This window comes from Chrysemys picta, chromosome 6 (assembly GCF_011386835.1).
Source record: "Chrysemys picta bellii isolate R12L10 chromosome 6, ASM1138683v2, whole genome shotgun sequence".
Taxonomy (NCBI): Eukaryota; Metazoa; Chordata; order Testudines; family Emydidae; genus Chrysemys; species Chrysemys picta.
Genome location: NC_088796.1, coordinates 60113826 through 60132650, shown reverse-complemented (window position 1 = coordinate 60132650; position 18825 = coordinate 60113826). Strand labels below are relative to the sequence as shown.

The window sequence follows — 18825 nt, the reverse complement described above, 5'->3', positions numbered from 1 at the left end:
TACATCGGGCTTGGTTTTAGGGAGCCTGCCATCAGGAATGTTCTTCAGCTATAGGATAGGCCATAAACCAAGCAGCAGTCTTTTCTCTCTTCAGACAAGTATTGACATAAATGTCCCCAACTGCATGTCAATATTTTGAACACTAGAGCTGGAGAACTGAAATAGCATCATGAGTTAAAGCTGTGTAAACCATGGATAACTCCATGCACGTCAATGGAATCACACCACTGCAAAGCCCATCAGAGTGGAGTCAGGTCTGAGCGCCTCCTGCCATTGTTAAACAAACAAAACCCCCAGATTGTCTTAGCACACTGGGCAAAACAGCCCTACCTCAAAAAAATAAAATCCCCCCCAAAAACGCAACAGCACTGCCAGAGACAGAAGCTCTTCACACGGCTGGCCCAGATTATAGGGACCTGGGGCTCTGTCAGCTCAGGAGGAAGGCGAGGGCCCGAGCCAGCAGCCTGGGCATGGTAAAAGCAGGAGGTGGCCTCTTAAGCTACAGCCCTTCCCCACCCAACTTCACCCCTCACCAGCCCCTCTAGGGCCCCGGACACCCAGCACACGCGACAGGCCAGGGCCGCGCAGAGCAGGCAACCAAAAGCCTCTGCCCGAAGCCTCAGGGGCAAGCGGCGCGGCGAAGCTGCCACGGGGGCTTCGGCAAAGACTGGGCCAAGGCGACGCAGCAGCGTCAAACCCGGGCTGCCAGGCAGCCGAACTTTCCCCGCCTGCGCCTTAAATCCTCTAGTCTCCGTCCCCTCCTGCGGGAGGCGGCCGAGCACCGGCGACTCAGCGAGCTGAGCCCAGGCACCTCGCCCCGGCTCTCCCGTGTCCCCTATTTTACCTGCGTGCTCCCAACACGCTGCTGCGTGGCAGGATCCTCGGGGCAGCGGAAAGCCGCTTCGCTCCCCTCGGCCGGAGAATTTGAAACCGCCCCTGTCCCGCGCCCCGGGCGGGGAACCGCAGTCCGTTCTAGAGCTTTCTCTGCCCCTCGTCGCGCTCTTTCCCTCTCTTTGTTCTGGCCGTTCAGGTTACTGGGCGCCGCCGCGCAGGCGCACAGGTTGCCTACTCTGCGCAGCCGCACCGCTTATTCCTTCAACCGCCGCCCTCCCTCGCGGAGGTGTTGGTGGTAGCGGTTGCTCGGTTCCCACCGCTGGGGTGCTGAGCCAGGCCCCGGGTCCGCAGCGAAACATGCTCCGTGCCCGGCCCGCGTGCGGCGGCGTCCTGCTGAGGCGGCCGGGGCCCGTTGGGCGCCGCGGGTACTGGCGGACCGTGGGGCTGACCGAGAGCATCATCTCGGAGCTGGACACGGACCATCACTTCGTGCACAGGAGCACGATCCCCACCATGCACTTCCAGGACAGCCTGCCCAGGTGCTGCCCCGGGGCACGGCGGGGAGCCCGGACCCTGGACACCCGAAATGGGGGAAGAGGCGGCTGCAGCAGCAGCGAATTCTCGGGCAGACTCTGGACGGCCTCCCCGCCCTGATACTGCCCTTGGGGCTCCCCCCCTCACCCAGCCCCCGATAGCCGGCCCTCCCCACACCTCTCTCCCCCGCACCACCATCGTTCTCGTCCTGGGCCCCCTGGGGGCCGTGAGCAGGGGAGATCCACCAAGCAGGGCTAGCATTACACTCTGGGGCCCAGGGCAGAAAGCTGAAACCACGCCGCATGGGGCTGAAGCCCAGGGCCCTGAGTCCTGCAGCCTGGTGCTGAAGCCAAAGCTTGAGCAATGTACTGTGGGGCCCCAGGCAATTTCCCTGATTGCTACCCCATCTCACTGGGGCTGGCTTTTATATGCAGAAAACCCTGTGGTGCAGGTGGGCCGTGAAATTTTTGTAGCATGTTGGTGGGGCCTCAGAAAGAAAAAGATTGGGAACCCCTGCTCTAGAGAGCCAGTGCACAGGCTGGAGCCTGTGTGCAGCACAGACTATCCTAAGGCCCCTTTGCAAACACTTGGCAAGAGCTTCAGTCCTTTGCGGAGGGCAGAACGCCCATGCTTTGAGACTGCACTGGAGTGCAAGCCTGTACCTGTCCTAGAGCTGCAGAAATGTTCAAGCTGCACCCCCAGACATGGAGCCCTTCCCTACTCACTGCCTCCCTGGTCATTCAGAATTTGCTTCTTCCCTGCAAGGGCTGTTGTTTGCCTGCTTTACTATCAGCCTTTGTTTGGAGCAACTCGCCAGTGAATGCATTTGCTCCCTATGAAGGTGATGAGAGTCCCTCAGCAGAGACAGTTCTGAGTGGGATGGCTCTTTAAAGGAGATTGTCTCCCGCCCTCCCACAACCTGCCTCTGAAGAGTTGAGCAAGGGTAGAGCTTAAAGGCTTTAGCACATGCACATCTTCCACATTGGAAAACAGAAACTTCCATGCTGGATCAGACCGATGGATTGGCTATCTAGTCTAATCTGTTGACTGTAGCTAGTACTAAATATTTCAAAAAATGACTCCCCTCCATAGATAGTTAAGAAATAATCTTCCTATTAGGAATACCCCCCTTCCCAGTTTGATTTAGAAGTTCCCAATGCCCTGGCCCTTGAGAGTTTACATCCATTATTTTTAAAAAGAAAACACCTATTTAATATATTTGTTTTACTCATCTATATAAATGCAATAGTTTTTCAGTCCTATTTAGATGTTGGCCTGTATGGGTATGTCTACACTACAGTTAAAAACCCACAGCTGGCATGTGTCAGCTGACCCAGGCTAAGTGGCTATTTAACTGTGGTGTAGACACTCAGGCTGGAGCGCAAGCCCAAACATCTATACTGCAATTAAACAGTGCCTTAGGCCAAGCCCCACAAGCCTGAGTTGGCTGACATGGGCCGGTCATGGATGTTTAATTGCAGTATAGATATACCCTGGGATATATTGTGTAAAATAGTATTTTCTTTTCACTGACATGGTTCTCTTTCAATGGAAAAATATAAACTTGTCTTAAAAAATAGAATTTGCTGACTAGTGTGGAATGTAATCAAAACTACCAAGAGACTCTAACATTATGGGACCAGTACTTGCTTGTTCCCCTTTACCCTCCTGCCCCCCCAATAATGCCTTAGTCAGGTCAGAAAGTATAGGTCTCCTTGCTACTGTGCGATGCTACACAGGGGGTAGAGTTTTATTAGGCATTGATGAAAGCTTAGATGCCTACTGTGCATGTTTGAGTGATTATTTTCAATTTTTTAAATGTTAGCAAAGAAACAGTTCCTTAAGTAGGACAAGTTGCGTGCCTGCTTTGAAGGTAGTTGTGTTCACCATGTTTTAATGATTAGTAACCAAAAAGAGTAAAAAAAACAGGAACACTGCTACAACCATGCTGGCCACTCCTGTAGCCTGCAAGCAAGTAGGGCCAGCTTAAGTTTAAGGCATACGCACAGTATGGCCATGCCTGGGCTTTGGCTCTTTGATTTATGTGATGGTATTAGAATATCAACTTTAATAAAACAAAATAATATTTTTAGCCCTCATAATTGTGAAGAAAATCTTGAAAACACAAACTGTGTAACTACTTGATACATGCCTATTTAATGCATTCTCTCTTGCTTTTAAGAGAACCTAACTGTGAGATGGAAGAACTGCCCCATTCACCTAAATGGGGAGCTAACTGTGAAACATGCTGCTTTGGGGGTGGGCGGAGGGAGGGTCCTGCCAACACTATCCCAACAAAAGAATCAGTGTGTGGAGGCCTTTACTGATACCACCTCAGCGTGACTCTTCTAGGATGCTGTCAGAAGGGGACTTTGGACAGAGGATTGGTTATAGGCACAGCCAGCGTCCTCCAGGACAAACCCCAGCCTCCCAGAAGGGAGAATGTTGTGATCCAGGGAAGTGGGAGTCCCAGCCCGCCCAATTGGAATGATGGGCCACCCACCAGTCCACCTACCAGTCTCATGTGACCCCTTCCACTATCCCCTTCCCCCACAATGAGGAATAAGGCCATAGTGCAGGTGACATTGCCACAGTGCTGGGTCTGGGTCAAGGGAAGCCCCATGCAGGGGTATGGCTAGAGTCCTGGACTACTTTAATCTGGTCCTGCAGGGAATAGCAGCATCCTTGACCTGTTATGATCCTCTGGTTACATTCTTTGGGCACACTGACCTAACACACAACATCTGCAGAGTGAAATGCCACAGAGCTCCATTGCATATGGTATTTGCAGAAACCCTCTCTGTGGCCTTCCCACAAACCACAATAGGACTTGCTCAATAGTGTACAAAGTTTCAAGGTCTCATTATTGCAAAATGTAATTGCCTATACAGAAGCATGAGTCATGAAATGAAGTAAAAATATAGTACACCTCTACCCCGATATAACACGAATTCGGATATAATGCGGTAAAGCAGTGCTCTGGGGGGGGTGAGTCTGTGGATCAAAGCAAGTTCGATATAACATGGTTTCACCTATAACGCAGTAAGATTTTTTGGCTCCCGAGGACAGCGTTATATTGAGGTAGAGGTGTATAGATATTGGAGATTGTACCCAGATAAGTAAACTATGTAGTGGTTAACAAAATGAAATTAGTACTGGGTAACAGTTCATAAGATGGGATGTTCTCTTCAGGAACAAATAGAGACTTTTGGTTTAAAATGTAATTCTTGCTTTTTTATAAAAATACATTTGTTCAGGGCTGCAGTTATAATTTTATTATTGTTTGTATTACTGTAGAATCTAGGAGCCCTAGTCATGGACTAGGACACCCATCATGCGAGGTGCAGTACAAACAGAAGAAAAACATACTAAATTAATAATTGGTGATCTCAGCACAAATCTCAAATACCTCCTGTAGTTACAGAATTATTTGGGATTATAGCCTTATCATTTAAAAAAAAATATGTATATAATATATAAATCTAGCTCTTGGATGCAGGAATCTATGCCTTAACTTATGTCTCCACTCTCCTGTCAGTTTCTGTCTCCACTCTTTTACTTCTCTTTTCCCGACTACCACTACTTCCCCAATTCCCCCAGGTTTGCTGTCAGTACAACATTCACCTCCCGTTCAAGAGACTTTGATTAGTCCCATAGCATCTTTCTTGGGTGCATCACCATACATTTTTTTCATGGATTTTAATGTTATCGTTGCTCTCCCCATATTAGTAATAAATATATTTTTAACTTATTTAATAGATTTGTGTTAAAATTCTGCACTTCTAGATTACCTGTTCCAAAATTGGAGGATACTGTGAAGAGATATTTGGCTGCTCAGAAACCTCTACTGGATGATGATCAGTACAGGTACGAAAAATGACACAGAGTAGGAAGCATTTAAATGAAGACCTGATTGTAAATGGGCTATTAGAATTCACACTCATCTTAAAACTTGGCATACAAGTTCCAAGCACAGCATTACTGTTATTTTCACAATATTTCATTATTAACATGTGTCCTGCCTTTTTTTCTTTGAAGTTTGCTTCTATATTGAAGAGTCACTTTGTTTAAAAAAAGGGGGGGAGGGGGCATTTTGTGGTTCCATATTTATTGGCTCTCAGTGACTCCAGATTAGATTTGCTCACTTTTCAAGTAAAAAGATATTTTTAAATGCCAGCCCTAAAGATTCTTACTAAATCTTAAAGCGAGCTGTTTTTTTTTTCTGGCTCATGACCATTAATAAAGTTCCATCTATCTGTTTTGCCATCAGTCCTCTGAAATGTCACAAGTGCAACTGAGGATAAAGTTTGGCTTGACAATTGGAACTTGCGTTCTTAAATGTCTGTAGGATTAGAGCAGGGGTCGGCAACGTTCGGCACGCGGCTCGCCAGGGTAAGCACCCTGGCGGGCCGGGCCAGTTTTATTTATAGCCTTATCATTTAAAAATGATAAGGCTATAAATCATCATCGCTCACCTGCGCCACTTCTCGCTGCCCCCATTGGCCCGGGACGGCGAACCGCAGCCAGTGGGGGCCGCGATCGGACGAACCTGCTGCGTCAGCAGGTAAATAAAACTGGCCCAGCCCGCCAGGGTGCTTACCCTGGCGAGCCACGTGCCGAACGTTGCTGACCCCTGGATTAGAGCCTTAGTTTGGAACCCTACATATCTTGAAGAAAGAGTTCTTAATCTATTTTTAACCTACAGGAGGGTCAAGCTCAGCAAGAGTTTTCCCATGTTCCCTTGCTTTATAGAAATTATTCTACAAGTAGGTCATGCAAGGACCACATCTCTTGTGAATCAAGTAGGTAGAGACATCTCTTTATTACTGATGAAATGTGTGCCCTTGGGATAATAAGACCCATCCTACTGTACCTCCTATCTACTCTTCTGCTTTTGAACAAAGGTAGGCCCTCATCCTGCAAGTTGTGCAGTGCAGGTAGAGGTTGAAGTCAAGAACAGCTTGCAGGATTAGCATTTTCTGATGACTTTCTTGAATCAATTCATTCCACAAACAAAGCTGAGAACACAAAATATGCCAGAATCCTTAATAGAAAATTAGGTAACTCTTCCTATCACTTGATTTAGTTCAGGAAGAAGCAAGAGCTTACTTATATTATAAGGCAGCAACTTTTTATTTTTTATATCCTAATTCAACTATAAAATATATTAGCAGAAGCTCCTTTCCAAAATGCAACTTAATCAAAAGTCAAAATACTCAGAATTTCTCCAGCAAGTACTAGGTACTTTGTCAAGTCATTAGTGGACAGAGGGACAGTTCTCATTTTTCAGTGTGAATCCTTGCACAGACATGCAGCCCCATTGACTTGAGTAGAGCTCTGTGGGAACCTAGTGGTCTGTTTATATGGAATTAGTTGCAGGATTCGGAGTATGGTTACCTAATTGGATCAACCAATTGAAGAAGATGTGGTTCATGGACCGGTGGAATTAGGTGCCCTAATCTGTACTTTAAAAAGGGACAGTGTTAATCCCCAGTGTAATTTCTATGTTGGCATTGAAATAAAGCAATAATTACTTGTACTGCGGCAGCACCTTAGAGCCCCAAACAAGAATCTTGGCCACATTGCTAGGTACAGTTCAAACCCATACAAAAAGATAGTTCCTGTCCTAAAGAGTTTACAATCTCATTATATAATGAGCTACATCATAAAGTTGTACTAAACTTTGTTACTACACAAAAGGGAATAGCATTTTAATGAAATACTATAATTAAAAGTTACTCTTAAAAGAACCTATATTATAATAATAATATTTTCAATACTATAGAAATACTGAAAGAATTGCCAGGGAGTTTGAAAAAGGAGTGGGCAGGAAGTTACACCGAGATCTTGTTGAATTCGATAAAAAGAATAAGCATACAAGTTATATATCAGGTTTGTTTTCTATTTTATCATTATTTTAAAAGTTCTAACATTCAGTTGTCTATTGGAATCATTAACCTCTTTTGAAACTTACTATTGAAGTACTTGGATTACTTTTTCTGCTGGATCTGTATGGCAATTGCTGTGCATTTCCATTGAAATCAACTAATGTCAAGTCTGAGGCTAGGTCTACACTACCCGCCTGAATCGGCGGGTAGAAATCGACCTCTCGGGGATCGATTTATCGCGTCCCGTTGGGACGCGACAATCGATCCCCAAATCGGCGCTCTTACTCCACCAGCGGAGGTGGGAGTAAGCGCCGCCGACAGAAAGCCGCAGAAGTCGATTTTGCCGCCGTCCTCACAGCGGGGTAAGTCGGCTGCAATACGTCGAATTCAGCTACGCTATTCACGTAGCTGAATTTGCGTATCTTAAATCGACTCCCCCCTGTAGTGTAGATGTACCCCTAGTCTTACGAACTATTCCTTCTGACTCGGTTTTGATTTGGCTTTAGTAGGAAAACCTCAACTTGTCTTGTTAATTTAAAACGTTTTAGTTTGAATTTGGTATTTCCTAGCTCTTGCCTTCATGTCCTGATGGTAGGCATTTGCTCTCCCAGATCCCGGGAAAAGAGACAACAAGAAGTCCCCCCAGAATCACTCTCTCAGTTCCTTTTAATCAGACAACTGGTTTCTGACCCTTTTCCTAAATTAGTTACTCAGAGGGGATGCAACGGGAGACTAGATAAGGCTCCAAGTCATTAAGATGGTCTGCCATATGAACATTTAGGAGTAAAATATTGAATATTACATAGAGGTAAACTGTAAAGCATAAATTACTGTTTTGTTTTTATTCTTTACTGCCTCTTTATAATGTGTAAAGACTACTTCAGACTTTTTCCCAAATAATAGGTTTGTTTGGGGTATTTTTGCTTGTTGTTTACTTTTGAAATGTCAGGGATATTATGTCTTCACTCCCTTCTGTTTGGCAGAGTCCTAAACTTTATCATCCATTTTGACTTCTCAAATGATGGTAGGGCGAAATGCAATTTGGGTTAAAGTCTTGTGTGACATCACTATTCGGGTCCTCTGAAGGTATAGCCAGGATCTTCCAACAAAGAGTGGGAAGTAAGGATATGAAATTTCAAATATAAAAAGCAAGCAGAATGAAATAGTTATTTTGAGGAGTGGACAGGGTGGGAATTGAAACAATTTTCAGGCATTATAAAGAAGCAGTGAAAAGCAAAACCAAATGTTTATATTTCTTTTCTTTTTTTTTTTTTTTTTTTTTTTTGCAGTGTTTTGTGCTTATACAGTTGCTTTCACATGAGGCTCCACAAGTATTTTATAAATATTAATACATTAAGCTTCAAAACACTCATATGAAGTAGATAACTGTTATATTCATTTTACTGATAGGTAAACCTGAAGCACTAACAAATGTACTACCGTATGTCAAAAAAACAAATCAGTGATATTGCTGGGAGGGGAACAAAATATTTGGGTCCTTACTCCTAGTCTATTTTCAAAACTGCTATTCAGTATAGTTTGTGTGGGAAATGAGATGTACAGCTTGTGATTATCTATCATAGATATTTCTTAGACACCTGTTACTTTGGTTTTGAAGAGCCAACTGATTGCAAGTTTTATGCCTCAGGCCAAATTAAATCTGGGTTTAATGCTGTTGACTTCAGTGGAACTACCCAGTGTATGAATTTACCCCTTAATCCCTATGCACTGCAATGAAAGCGTGTCCTTTTCAGATCTGATGGTGTGTCTATAAAACTACGTTTGTACATCAAAATGGTAAAATAGATTTTATTAACTTAATTTTCAATTGTTTTTTTGTGTTTTTTTTTTGTAGATCCCTGGTTTGATATGTATCTCTGTGCCAGAGACCCTGTTGTTTTAAACTTCAACCCTTTTATTTCTTTAAATCCTGATCCAAAAGAAGCATACAACAGCCAGGTAGTGAGGGCAACAAATCTGGTAGTATCATCAATAAAATTTCTTAACTCTCTAAATAATGAATTTTTACGGCCAGATATCTATTATGTCAATCCAAAATGGAGCCAGAGTAGGCTCTTCAAAAGGTTTATCAGCCTTCTTCCAACCTCTGTGTCTTGGTATGGAGCTTATATGGTAAACGCATATCCCTTAGATATGTCACAATATAAGCGTCTCTTCAACAGTTCCAGAATTCCTAAATTAAACAAAGATGAACTGTTTACTAATGAATGGGGAAGACATTTGTTGGTGATGAGAAATGGACATTTTTATGTTTTTGATGTTTTGGATCCTGATGGTAATATTCTGCATCCATCTGAAATCCAGGCTCAGTTAATTTATATTTTGCAAGATGCAGATCGCTTGCCTGAGTTTTCCCTTTGTTATCTCACCACAGAAGACAGGAATACTTGGGCAGCAGTAAGACAACAGCTTCTCGAAACAGGCAATGAAGACAACTTACAAAAAATTGATAGTGCAGTTTTTTGCCTATGCTTAGACAATATTTCCCTAAAGAATGATACTGAGCTGTCACATTGTATGCTTCATGGACGTGGTTTTAATCGTTGGTTTGACAAATCCTTTAGTCTGATTATCACTAGTGACGGCACTGCAGGGGTAAATTTTGAGCATTCTTGGGGAGATGGAGTTGCAGTACTTCGTTTTGTTAATGAAGTATATAGAAACAGTACAAGGCACCCAGCTATTGTACCACATTCTAGTCCTGCTGCGTTAAGTGCTACCAAGTGTGAGAGACTGGAGTTTAAATTGAATGATTCAATCCAATCTGCTATAAACTCTGCACGTATGAAATTTGAAGAAACAAATGAGAAAATATCTGTGAGAATGTTTGAATTCAGAAAGTTTGGAAAAGAATTTTTAGTGAAACAAAAGCTGAGTCCAGATGCTGTTTTTCAACTTGCATGTCAGATGACTGCTTATCGACAGTTTGGAAAAATTATTTCTTCTTACGAAGCATGTAGCACTGCTGCTTTTAAACATGGCCGCACGGAAACTATTCGACCCACATCTATACTAACAAAACAATGTTCACGTGCATTTGTTGAAGAACGAAGCAAACACAGTGTAGCAGAACTGAGAAATATGATTGATGAATGTTCAAAATATCACAGACGGTTGCAACTGGAAGCTGCATTAGGTTAGTTCCATGCCAATGTGGTCTTTCAAATTTTAGTAATATTTTTTCTAGGTGTTGTGATATCTGAAGTCGTTTTTAGAAAGGTATTTTAAGATCCCAATTCCTGTTGTTATATATCCATTTTAAACCTGCAAAGGATTTTTTTTTAAATGACCTTCTGCCCTTTTCACTTCCTTATCATTTTTTTATAAAGATTGTATGAAACCATGGCATTGTTTAAACATGGTTTTTGCTTGGTTTTTTAGCTTAGAAATATCAGCAGTGTCAACTCTGATTTGCTGGAGAACTTATTGAGGGTCCTGGATGATATATATTTTTAGATCTTGCATCTTAATTGAAGCCATTAGAATTGTTGAATCATTAACAGAAGCACTTATTTTGTCAAAACCACTTATTAGGCATTGAATTTAAATAAGTGTTAACAAAAACAAAGAGTTTTAAAGATTGACTAAAAGTCTCTTCGGATACCCATAGTTCAGTCCCTTTTCTCTTATGACAATTTAGTTGCCACCAAATCTTCCAGGGTTAGATAATACCTTATACCTGAATTTGTAAAGTAAAAAATACAATCTGACTCCCCCTCCCAACTCCTGCTCATGCTTTTTTTAATCTTCCCCCCGTCCCGCCATCTTTTCAGGCCTTCTGTATACTTCGTAATGAAGTCAAGAACTGGTATCACCCCAATTTTTCCCCATATCTGCCTTGTAGGCCACCTTTAAGAATTCCTGTTTTGTATTCCATCCACTCAGATATTAGAATTATAGTCCGTTCTATTATGCTCATATACAATACAGTGAAGTGGAGTAACAAGGGAAAGGCAAAAATAAGAGAAGGCGAGGGCTTGAGGAAGTACATAATAGAAGTGAAGGAGGAACAAAGCTGGAAAAAGGAATTTTGATCATAAAAAAATTAAGTGGAAACAAAATATTGGTGTAATAAAAGCGGAGGTGCATTGAGCTGATTCATCTTTATTTGGATATGAAAAGTATATTGAGTAAATCAGTACATGTTTACTCTTATTTAAGTTGCAAGCTGATTGGGGCATGGACCTTTCACATGAATATGTTTGTAAAGCATCATAGCTCTGTATAATGAGTAATACAGCTGAATGTATGTTGCACATCATTTTGTTCACTTAAAGTATGAAGTAAATACAGCCTTTGAGCACGTACAATGTCCCAGTAACCAAGAGAAGGCAATATGGGGAGCTTCTGAATATTTACTTAAGTTTCAAGTAAAAGAATAGAATTATGTGTTTATATATAATGCCTTTCACACTCCAGAGTATCTTAAATCTTTAAATAGTAATTAATAGAATACTAGTGGTGATGTGACAAAATAGGCAATTGGAGCAGCGCTTAATCCTTAGAATTCTTTATTTTGATTTTAGGATTTTAAGTGGAGTAAGTTTACCTGATGTCCTTTCCCTAATCACTCTCAATAGGAGCCTCACTTCTGTTTCTGTTCTTCCTTCCCTTTTCTTAGGTCTTGTCTGTGCTGGGAAATTGACTGGAATAGCTGTTGCAGAATAAAATTATTTTAAATTATTTTATTCCAGAATAATTAATCCTACTGTGCTTCCAAAGTGGAGTAAATGATCCAGTATAATGTAACTTTTATTCTGAAATAGTGTGACACGGGGTATAGCCTTTATTCTCCCTGTTCTCCCTACTGACTCCCACTGTGAATGCCAGAAGAGTACCAAATTAAATGCATAAAAGGCTGACCTGGAAATTCCACAGTTTGTTTTAATCTGTTGGTTTTGGGAAAGAGTCGTAGTAAAGAAGCAGTTTCATTTTTGGGGGTGGAAGGGAAGGTGAGGTAATAAGGGAATTGCTTAATTATTAAGAGAAATTTATGCTTACATTATGAGTCCTATGAAGTGCCAAAATTTTCTAAAATGGCTTGCTAAAGTTAGGCCCTTAATTTCCTACTTAGATGCCTAAATAACACTGCTCTACAGCCAAAATGCTTCTGAAATAAATGTAGTCAAACTTTACTAATTCTGGGTCACTGAGAACGAAAATGATGCTTAAAATTGTTGATTGGCTCTAGTTTTCAAGATATGCTATTGGGTCAGTATATACGACCCTTGACTTGGGAATGGCGGAGGATAAATGAGTTATAAAGGGAAGGGATCTCAATTTAAACCAGAAATGACTAAAATACATCTTTGACTGGATCTATGACTAAATCTATGACTGGGTTTGGACAGTACTTGCTTTTTAGGCAAAACAACGAATGATGCAATCTGAAGCTGGTATTGCGTCATACATGATATGAATTGCATCATGTTATTCCTAGAAGTCATGGATGATGCAATCATAACGAAGCTTACATCACTCTGCTGAACAAATTGCCCTATATCAGCTCTAGAAATCATAGAGTGTCGTGCTCTCTTATTTGTCAGTGTTTGATTTTGCAAAGGGACACATTTCTGTTTAGCCAAAGTGAGCAGAGATGCCTCGTACTTGTGTGAACAGTGCAGATAACTTCGCTATGTTTGTGGTGAAGTGACTTTTGCATCACAAAAGCGCAGTATAACCACTATGGTTAAGAAAGCCTATCACCTTTATTTTGGCTGCAAAATTGGAGATCAGGACAAGAGGTGGGCCCCACACATATGCTGCAACACTTGTGCAACAAATCTTCGCCAGTGGTTGAACAGGAAAAGGAAATCTATGCCTTTTGCAATGATAATGATTTGGAGAGAGCCAACAGATCATACCAGCAATTGTTACTTCTGCATGGTGCCGCCAGTTGGAAAGGTGTGTCAAAGAAGAAAAAGTGGACTGTGCATTATCCAAACATTCCATCAGCTATACGCCACGGAGAAGGACTGCCGGTTCCTGATGCACCAGAATCATTCTCACTTGAGTCAGACCAGGAAGAGGAAGAGGATGAAACTTCTGGTCCTGAACCATCAATGTCACAGGACCCACATTTTCTCCCATCCTCCTCCTCTGAACCACACCTCATAACACAAGGTGAACTGAATGACCTTGTCAGGGATTTGGAACTACCCAAGAGTAAGGCAGAGCTGTTGGGCTCCAGACTACAGCAGTGGAATCTCCTGGCAGGTGATGTTAGGGTTTCCATGTTCCGTGACCATCAAAAGGATCTTGTCCCATTCTTCTTCATGGAAGGTGATCTTGTAGCCTGCAACAACATTGATGGTGTGATGGCAGCCCTCAACATCGTTCACGATCAGATGAGTGGAGACTGTTCATTGATTCATCGAAGACTAGTCTTAAAGCTGTTTTACTGCATAATGGCAATGTTTTGCCATCAATTCGAGTTGGTCATGCAGTCCATATGAAGGAAATCTATGACTACATGAAACAGCTTTTGAGGTGCATAAACTATGACCAACATCAGTGGCAGCTTTGTGGCGATTTGAAGGTTGTTGCTCTCTTGCTTGGTCTGCAGACTGGATACACAAAGTACTGCTGTTTTCTCTGCAAATGGGATAGTCGTGGAAGAGATTCCCACTACATCAAGAAAGATTGGCCACTCCGACAGTCATTGGAGCATGGGAGGAAAAGTGTTCAACATCCACCACTTGTTGAATCAAGGAAGATTTTGTTACCACCCTTACACATCAAGCTGGGTCTGATGAAGAACTTTGTCAAGGCCATTGACAAAACACAAGCAGCTTTCAAGTACCTCCGTGGAAAATTTCCAAGGTTAAGTGAAGCTAAGATAAAGGAAGGTGTCTTTGTTGGTCCTCAGATTCATGAACTTCTTCCAGATGATGCATTTGACCATGCACTGCGTGGCAAGGAAAAGACGGCATGGAAAGCCTTCCAGTTAGTGGCAATAAATTTTCTCGGAAACAACAAGGCAGACAACTACAGGTTGTTGGTGGAAAACCTCCTCAAGGCATACAAAAGCCTTGGTTGCAACATGTCACTAAAGATGCACTTTTTGCACTCTCATCTAGATTTTTTTCCACCGAACTGCGGAGTAGTGAGCAACGAGCACGGCGAGCGATTTCACCAGGACATTGCAACAATGGAGAAATGCTATCAGGGCAAATGGAGTCCATCAATGCTTGCAGACTATTGCTGGACAGTGACAAGAGATGCGCCATTTAATGAATACAAGAGACAAGCCAAGAAGCGCCGAGTAGACACTGAATAGGACTAAACTATGTACATAATAGTTTTTTGCCTTTTGTTTCATAATAAATTTTATTTAAATAACCCTTTTGCTGATTTTTAAAGTGTTACATAAACAGGACAGGTGAACTATTATCATGTAAAGCAACCATAAACACATGAAAATACCTAGGTTTACAATTTATGATTAAAACTCTACTATCTACACAATATACATAGACATAAAATGTAAAAACTTAAATATCTTAGAAACAGTAGCCAATCAGTTGTTTTAATTGTCATATTTGAATTCAGCACATCAAAATACATAATAAATAGCACATTTTATCTCTGAAGCAGACAACTTCTCAAAAATTGTAGACCAGCGTAATTGGCCTACATACAAGCAGAAAATATAAGATTGTCAATTTTTAATGTAAGACAATGCCTCTTTTATTATTATAGCTACAGGATGTACAGTAAATATCTAATTGATTAAAATGTTGGAGCATACCAACATTATTCTTAGCTACAGGAAAGTTTTGTAATATTGCACTTTAATAAATAACCTGCATATTTTCTGTATTCTTAACACAGTTTGCACTTTTTTGTTTTATTTAGGTAAAGGATTTGATCGCCATTTGTTTGCATTAAAACATCTTTCAGTGTCCAGAGGTGATCCTATGCCTGAACTTTTTCTTGACTCAGCCTACCAAAAACTAAACCATATTATCCTTTCAACTAGTACATTACACAGTCCTGCAGTTCATCTTGGTGGATTTGGGCCAGTGGTGCCAGATGGTTTTGGAATTGGATATAATGTATTTGATACGTGGGTAGGATGTAACACAACTGGCTATTTAAATAGAGAACTACAAGAATTTCTTAGATGCCTTGAGTATAGTTTAACTGATATTTTAGATGTTTTAGAAGGAAGACCTCTTGTGTAATATTGGCAATATTAGCAATTATTTTAAAACTAATTTCTGACCCATAAAAATAACGGTGCAAAATCAACAGCAAAAATCTAATAATGAGAATAAGCTATTGGGAAATATACTTTCTACATCTGTAGAAAGTAACTATAAGAGAAAGGGAAACTCTGAAACCTTTATTAGTGGACTGACAAGATAATGTTAAAATGTTATTCTGTTTTTGTCCCTTTTTTTTAATTATTACTAGTTTTCAACATCCATTAAGGCCTTTAAGAATGTTTTTTCCATATATTTTCCAAACTCTTCCTATTTTAATGAATCCCTTAATTTTATACTTGTTTATTCTTTTTTATATTCTGCTTATTATTTATTTTTCAGAGGGGTATTGTTTGGTTGGGTTTTGTTTTGTTTGCTTTGTATTGTTATACTGTATTATGTCTTCATGGCTATGCTTGTTCAAACAAGATTATAAAATACAAGTTTAACATCTTAACTACAGGAGACAAATTTTCATAACTGTGCTGCAGTTATAGTGGAAGCCGAACTTTTTCTTAGATTTTATGTACATTAATGTGGAATTGATGTTTCTGTTATAAATCCTGATTTGCTTTGTGGTGTAGTTGAATATTTCTTTTCACTAGTAACTATATGTACCAATCAAACTGGGTAATCAAATTACGAACAAAAGTGGAACACTCCTGGTATCTGCCCAACTATGGCTAACTCCTGCTTGCTTTACTCAGTCATGCACACTGCCCTCCAGAATCCGGAATGGAACCCAAGATTTTTGACTCTCACCATTCCTCTGTTGCCAGGAAATGTCTCTGAAACATACTGGCAGAGTACGTGTGTCATTCTCTGCTTGGGCTGGTCCTCATAGAGGATGACAAATTACTGCTTGGGTCAGTTAATCAGCTCAAGTGGCAGAGGTACATGAAGTGGATCTAAAGGCTTCAGCCCTGCTGAAGAACCATATGGGGTGTCAATATGCCACATATATTTTTTTTGCAGTTGCTTTAAAAAAAAAACACAACCTAGGAAATTACACAAAAAACTAGGTCAAAAGAATGACTTCAACCTTCACCAGCACTCAGAAGTTAGGAAATGCCAGTATTAAAGTTATGTGTGCTATCTTAATTCAGTCCTCTTGTACTGGGGTGACCATACCAGGTCAGGACAGTCCCTTTTTTAAGCCCTGCCCCGGCTGTCCTGACTTTTTTGGCAAAAGTGAGCATTTGTCCTATTTTTTTTTTTTTTGCCAACTTGATCAAAGTGGGGTGTGGAAGAATGTGGTGGGGAGCAGCAATGCCAGCCCTGCATAGGGGGGCAGGCAGGGCTTGGGTGAGCAGCGATGCCAGCCCCATGCAGGGAGAGGGGGCAGGGCTCAGGCAAGCGGGTTGGCCAACCCCTGGGAGGGGGCGGGGAGGGAGGACTCGGGCTATCCCAACACGGTATCCCGTTTTCCCTTTAGGAAATATGGTCACCCTACCTTGTGCATATGCATTATGATAGTCTTTAATTACATTATCACATACTATTTTTTCCACAGGAACCCAGCCTCATTAAGTATACAGACTGTACCATGCTCTGGGGTGAATCAGAGTTGTGTAGTGAATGAGACTGTTCTCTGTAGGACTCCTGCTTCCTTTGTTGCACAAGTTAGAAGTTGTGTAGTGAATGAGGTGGGGATTGCTGGATAAGAAAGCTTAGTCCTATGATAAAGGCAACTGAATGCTTCCTGGGTGAATTGGATTCTATCCCTTCCTGAGCCACAGACTGTGTAAAGCTAGGCAAATCACTTAAACTTTTCACAGGTGGTCACGAATTATCTGCTTCTCATTTTGTGAGCGCCCAGCTTGAAACTCTGGGGTCTGATTTGCAGAAGTGCTGAGCACTCATAGCTACAATTAAAGTCAGTGGGACCAGTGCTCTGAACATATAAAATGCTATATAATGCTCAGTAATCTGAAAAAATCAGGCCCTCAGCATCTTTATTTGGGGACCCAAAATTAGTGCCTCAGTTCCTCTTGTGTAAAAGGGGGATAATACAACCCCTTCACCTCACAGGCATGTTGTGAAACACTCATATGCTATAGTGATACAGTTTGAAGAGTGTGCAGTAAATATTATGGGGCCACACATCTTGTGCACTGAATGAGTCAGGGGACCTATGCAAAATATTAGCATAAGTGCATACACACTCTTCCCACCCTAGGGGATGTTCTTTGAAAAAGGCATAACTGGGGTATCACTGTTATTGGCAGCTGCCAAAACGGTCCATTAGGAACATACAACTTAAAGCAGTTATGAGAGTGCTCTTACACTGGGATCTCGGAAGTTGTAAATTGGCGTAAAATTATCTTTGTCCTGTACCCCTCCCTTCACTTTAGTCCTCTGAGCATAGTTTAGCAGGTCAAAGAATCTATGCCAATATATTTAAAACAGGCCCTTTCAGAGTGAAAAAGCCCTGAATACTTCATGAACTACTGCGTACAATAATTATTTCACCACTGAAATTCTGTTGCATGCACCCGAGTCCACTAGATAACAGTTTAGAACTGGAAAGGCCTGATCTGGTAACTAGTTAAAACTGCAGGAAAAATAAAAAGAATCACCAGAACTGGAATTTAGCCAGGATCTCAGTGTTAACTGGCCTACTGTAAAAAATGCCATGGAATCTTTAATTCTTTGTGTATGTGTCAGTATTGATCCCACTGTAGGTATGCATGTGCCCCAAGCACATAATATCAGATTTTTTTGAATAGCCGTGTCTGTTGAGGTGTATGTACTCTGTGCTGCCTCATGCCCCAGTATGAGGGCAGGCAGCTGCAACCCTCCCTCACTTTCCTCTTACCACCCATGACAGCAAGAAGGAATCTAGCTGATCTCCGACCCACTAGACTTTAGCCCTGGCTAAATTTCTCAAAAACTTCTGAGATTCTTCAGAATCACCTTCATTCATTTATTTTTATTACCCTAGGCTGCTTTAGCATTTGCTGAAGCAAAAACTGCTTGCAGACCACCCCTCTACCTACACAACCCTCCCCCATAATACACACACCCTGCACAGGACTCAAAAAATGGTGGACTCAAAACCCATTTCAAGCCTTGTCTATCCTGTAACAGGCTAATTCCACTAAAAGGCATAGAAGATGGCTGTTCTGCTTGGGAGAGTCTTGCTTCCCAAGCAGGTGCTCACTCTGCCTCTCCTTTTCTGCAAGAACCCACAAGTGGAGGGATGTGAAGCTGAAACTCTGTCTTCTGGAGCAATCTATGAGAGATCCAGAAAAGCCAAGTTCAAAGACCCCTCTTAACAGACTCATCTCTTCCAGTGTTCCGTCTAAAATGCAGACAACCATGAAGACCTCTGCACAGAA

General features: G+C 41.7%; 2 protein-coding genes across 11 annotated transcripts in view; one reads left to right on the top strand and one right to left on the bottom strand.

Annotated features, from left to right (window-relative positions):
* RHOBTB3 (Rho related BTB domain containing 3) overlaps positions 1-1038 on the bottom strand; it is an 80269-nt gene extending 79231 nt beyond the window's left edge. For 6 of the 9 annotated variants that reach the window (XR_010602241.1, XR_010602244.1, XR_010602245.1 and 3 more), the window contains exons 1-2: positions 845-985; positions 4-267 (exon numbers count right to left, since the gene is read on the bottom strand). Coding sequence is in view for 3 of the 9 variants with exons in the window: in XM_065599213.1 (XP_065455285.1) it covers positions 4-32 (29 nt within the window). In the remaining 6 variants the exon portion in view is untranslated. Of the gene's footprint in view, positions 1-3; positions 268-844 lie in introns of all 9 variants that reach the window. The other 3 variants (XR_010602242.1, XM_065599214.1, XR_010602246.1) reach the window with 3 other exon arrangements.
* A 153-nt stretch (positions 1039-1191) lies between these two features.
* Positions 1192-16062, top strand: LOC101939045 (carnitine O-palmitoyltransferase 2, mitochondrial-like). 2 transcript variants are annotated; one of them, XM_005306922.4, is made up of 5 exons: positions 1192-1373; positions 5155-5235; positions 7154-7260; positions 9112-10413; positions 15135-16062. In XM_005306922.4, the coding sequence occupies exons 1-5, from the start codon at positions 1192-1194 to the stop codon at positions 15461-15463; spliced, it is 2001 nt and encodes a 666-aa protein (XP_005306979.2). In that variant the 3' UTR covers positions 15464-16062. The 2 variants fall into 2 exon arrangements, with proteins under 2 accessions (XP_005306979.2, XP_065455284.1); XM_065599212.1 differs by lacking the exon at positions 15135-16062 and adding an exon at positions 11899-12016.
* Positions 16063-18825: the final 2763 nt, after the last annotated feature.